This window comes from Penaeus vannamei, chromosome 2, assembly GCF_042767895.1.
Source record: "Penaeus vannamei isolate JL-2024 chromosome 2, ASM4276789v1, whole genome shotgun sequence".
Lineage (NCBI taxonomy): Eukaryota > Metazoa > Arthropoda > Malacostraca > Decapoda > Penaeidae > Penaeus > Penaeus vannamei.
In genome coordinates, this window is record NC_091550.1 from 42,530,575 (window position 1) to 42,535,574 (window position 5,000).

The window sequence follows — 5,000 nt, forward strand, 5'->3', positions numbered from 1 at the left end:
AAAGAGGCTGAACACAAGGTATACAAAATTAGAATTGTAATTCAATCCAACCTGAACAAATTAAACGAAAAACAAAAACAAATAAGTAATGATAATACCTAGCAGAGAAAACAAGTACTCTATCTTATAATAATTCAAGATACCAAAAATTATTCCGTACAGTGCTGCTTCTCACTTATGCAACCGTCAGTCAAAACCTCCACCCCCCCCCTCCTCAAGGTTCGACATCTATTCGACGTCGAGTAGACGCCTAATCTTGACCCAGAGTTATTGTTTCACAGGTGGATTCTGAGCTAATCTGAGGCGAAGAGAAAGCAAAGTGAATCTTGTACGAATACTTTGATTCTGAAAGTGAAATAGCGTCGAATATTAGTTAAACCGGTAATAATCCATAATCACGAGATTTTAAAAATCATGCAAGAATTTTCCCATGAGAAAGTCACTCACCACCGTCCGACTGTCAGATTGGCAGCAGGCCAGCATTGCCGTCCAGCACACGGCGTGTAGTGTTATAATATACCGATGTAATGATTTGCAAGATGTATTAGGACCTTGTGAGACACAACTCTTTTTAAAATTGTGGCTTCTCAGTCATGGTACTTCTGTCACGCAAAAACACCCCAAGCTTACCGTGCTTTGGAGAAAAAAAAATGTTTCTCTTCACTGGAAGTCAACTTCTCAAGTAAAGTGGCGAATCTTCACCGAACGCATTCCCACCATGGATGAACCTGATCTTGAACGGGCAGTACAAGAAACACTGCGAATGGGGGGGGGGGGGAATCTTCACCCATTTCTTTCTTCTTTCTTCTTTTTTTTTTTTCTTACAACATAAAGTGAATATAGGTGCATGCTTGAGGATGAGGGGTTGGAGGTTCTACTTGACCAGTTGCTTACTACAAACAGCTAGATGCTTCTTAAGAGCGGAGAAAACGAGTACTCTATTTACACAATGACTTAGAATACCAAAGATTCTTCACTACCACGCCGCTTCCCACTTGGCGGAGGACGAGTCGCTCGCCACAAGCACTCGCGCCGCAGCTGCTCTCTGGCGACGGAATCGGAACAGGGATCGAAGCCTTCTGGAAAGTGTTTGGAATCTCTTCCTCTCGTTTTCCTTCTCCCCTTTTCCTTCTCCTGCTTGTTCTTCTTTCCTCGGTCTCCTTGAGAGTGCTTGGAATCTCTTCCTCTCGTTTTCCTTCTCCCCTTTTCCTTCTCCTGCTTGTTCTTCTTTCCTCGGTCTCCTTGAGAGTGCTTGGAATCTCTTCCTCTCGTTTTCCTTCTCCCCTTTTCCTTCTCCTGCTTGTTCTTCTTTCCTCGGTCTCCTTGAGAGTGTTTGGAATCTCTTCCTCTCGTTTTCCTTCTCTCCTTTTCATTCTCCTGCTTGTTCTTCTTTCCTCGGTCTCCTTGAAAGTGTTTGGAATCTCTTCCTCTCACTTTCCTTCTCTCCTTTTCATTCTCCTGCTTGTTCTTCTTTCCTCGGTCTCCTTGAAAGTGCTTGGAATCTCTTCCTCTCGTTTTCCTTCTCCCTTTTTTATTCTCCTGTTTGTTCTTTTTTCCTCGGTCTCCTTGAGAGTGCTTGGAATCTCTTCTCCTTCTATTCCTTCTTCCCCTCCTTCTTCTCCGTCCTATTCTTCTCTGTATTCTATTTTTTTCGCTTACTCCGCCTTTTCTTCTTCGTATTCCTCTTCTTCGCCTTCTCTTTCTCCTTCCTCCAATCAGATTTTGACATCAAATCTGCTTTCGTCTACAAATGAGATCCTTCCTAAAAAGTCCAATTCTATCACTGGTAATGATGATGAAAGTTATAAGAAGGGAAATGATTATGCTAATGAGAATAAGAGAATTATAGCAATGGCAATAATAATAACAATAGGGATAAGTATAATAATAATGATAATAATATTAATGATAATGACATTTGTAGTGATTGAATAAATAGTGATGACAATGGTCATGATGATATTAGTAATTATGATATTTACATTAGTGATAATTATAATAATGTTATTCTTTATTAATATTGTTATTGTCATAATTATTGCTGTTATTATCATTATCATCATCATCATTGTTAACATTATTATCATTATCTTATTATGATCATTATTATGATTCCTTAGTTTATCATTCTTATTACAAGTATCAGTATCAGTAATAGCATTATCATCATTATCCGTTGTACTAATGTAATCATTATTATTATCATTGTTATTAGTAGTAGAATCACTTTTAATATTATCATCATTATTACTATTAGTATCATTATCATTATTTCTATTAGTATCATTATCATTATTACTATTAGTATCATTATCATTATTACTATTAGTACCATTATCATCCTTATTACTCTTAGTATCATTATTACTTAGTGTCATTATTATTATTGTCATTATGATTATCACCGATACACCGATACTATCATAAAGAATAAGAATTTATGCAAAACTCAAAAACATTACTGCTTCCCGTCTTTCTGATTATCGATTTCATTACCGTTATCATCACTGATAACTATTAATTATCATTATTCCTTTCACAGACATTATCAGTATCGTGATAATTATCATCATCACTATCAAGAACATCTGTATCGTCATCATGCGATTAACATTAATGGTATTACTGTTCTCAGCAACTTTTATTTAATTATACACTTTATTTATATTATATTATATTTATTTATTTATACAAAAAAGGTGTGCCTGGTGTTCTATCATCAATAATTTTATTAGTTCAGTATTACTTAAGTCTATAGCCATCTTTACCGCATTTGACTCTTCTTGTTTTTATGAATACTTATTTATAGCAATAACACCATAGCTTTGTGCTATACTATAACTACTTTCACCTCATTTGCTTTTGTAGTAATGAGTGTTCGTAACAGTGACGTCACAGCTTCCCTTCTAGTGATTAGTATAAAAGAGACTTCCAATTTCAGCCGAGCACCACAGTTCACTCAGCTTCTCTTCAACCAAAACCAACATGTCTGCGAAAGTGAGTAACTTCTGTGGAAAAAATATACATATATCTTTCAGGCTTCCGTGCTAGTAAAGGTCTATTTCTTTCTCTCTCTCTCATTCCCATCCATCCTTGCTCTCCCTCATTTCCCTCTGTCCCTTCTTCAGTCCCGTTATTCATTATATTCTACGGAACATTTTGTCTTTGTAGTTCTATTCATTTATTCTATCATCAGCAAAATACGAGTATTTCGCCGCAAGATTCAGTCATGGCACTCATCTTTTCTTCTTTGTTATTGAGTCCAAAAGATTTCTCTTGTTTTCCTACAAAGTTCCTATCGTTCCTTTCTTGTGGTGTTCGTCGTGCTTGTGGATTTTATCTTGGGATTCCCTGTTCCCTCCTGCAGCTGATCCTCCTGGTGGGCGCCCTCGCGGCTCTGGCCTCCGCCGTCCCCCGTCCCGACTCTCCTCCCGTCTACCACGCTCCTCACCCGACCTACAAGCAGCCAGGAATGCCCTTCGACTTCAGCTACGCCGTCAAGGACCCCTACTCGGGCAACGACTACGCCCACGCCCAGACCAGCGACGGTCACGTCACCTCCGGATCCTACAGCGTGGCTCTTCCCGACGGCCGAACCGAGATCGTCGAATTCACCGCCGATCACGACAACGGCTACGTCGCCAACGTCGCCTACGAAGGAGAGGCCTCGTACCCCGCCCCCGCCCCCTACCATCCCCCTCCCTCCTACCACCCCCCTCCCTCCTACCACGCCCCCGCCCCCTCCTACCCACCTCCTCCTCCCCACCCACATGCATAAGACCCTTCCATCCTCAAGGCACAGGCGGCTCTGCCAAAAGCTCCTTGCTCAAGAAGTATCCAGAACCAAAGAATTTTTGAAACTCAAGCCTCACCATTCAGAGATAACAGTCACAAGCAAATAACTTAAACTTCAGTATTCCACACTGTCTCCATTTCTTCCACGTGTAACCACGTATCTTAACACCCACATTAACACCTACTGCAGATCCGCCGATATACTCAAAGGCGATTCAACCCTCTTCCAGACAAATGGACTATCAATTGTATCTATACGTCATATTCAAGACAGACTACCACTGGAAACGAAATTATACAGGTTCCAGGCCTATCTTGGGTAACATCAAAACATTCAGTCGTATATGACTTATCGTAATTCCTTATACTGTTAACTGTTGCATTTGGACGGTCTCTAAAAAGCACCGCCATTTGACCTTATAGCCCTCGGAATTTATTTTTATAAATAAAATGCAACTATGATCTCATCTTTTATATTTATGCCTAACCCTTAAGTATTGATTTTTTTTAAATATTATTGCTAGTAACAATGATGATAGAAAGATAACAATAGAGTTACTATTACTACTGATTTTTTTTTTAGTACTTACAATACTAGTAAACATAACGATGAGGATAATAGTAATCATGATGATAACATTAAAGAGAATGATGACTAGTACCATTTCCATCTTGACAAATTCTATCTTTTAGTATCCTGTAAAAACACTTCTCAACAAGTACATCTAAAGTGATGAGTGATTTTGTCCAAATTCATGCCTAGAGTTCACCGAACCCGAAAATAGATGTGAATAAAAAAATAAACGCTGGTAGCCTTGGTGACGTCATAGCCTTGTGTATGGCAAACTTTGCACTAAGGATAATGATAACTATGATGATAATGATAATAACGCTGATGGTAAGAATACTTTAGATAATGATAGTGATGATATTGATAATGATATTAATGACAGCAACAGCAGTAATGATTATGATAATGAGGATAATGATAAAAATAATAATAATGATAAGGATAATAACTAGAATATTAGTAACAATGATAATAATGATAGTAATGATAACAATAATGATAAAACAGCAGCAATTATAGTATTTATGGTAATAGTAATGATAATGTTGATAACTGTAATGGTAATGATAATGCATATAAAGGTAATGATGTTGCTAGTATTAAAAACGGTGAGAAGAATGGTGATAATAATGAT

At 38.1% G+C, this 5,000-nt stretch overlaps 1 protein-coding gene across 1 annotated transcript; it reads left to right on the forward strand.

Moving 5' to 3' along the window:
• Nucleotides 1–2,961: 2,961 nt before the first annotated feature.
• Nucleotides 2,962–4,218, forward strand: LOC113828496 (cuticle protein 7-like). Its single transcript, XM_027381475.2, has 2 exons — nt 2,962–2,997; nt 3,368–4,218. Exons 1-2 carry the CDS (start codon nt 2,986–2,988, stop codon nt 3,776–3,778), a joined length of 423 nt encoding a protein of 140 aa, XP_027237276.2. The 5' UTR covers nt 2,962–2,985; the 3' UTR covers nt 3,779–4,218.
• The last annotated feature ends 782 nt before the right edge of the window (nt 4,219–5,000 follow it).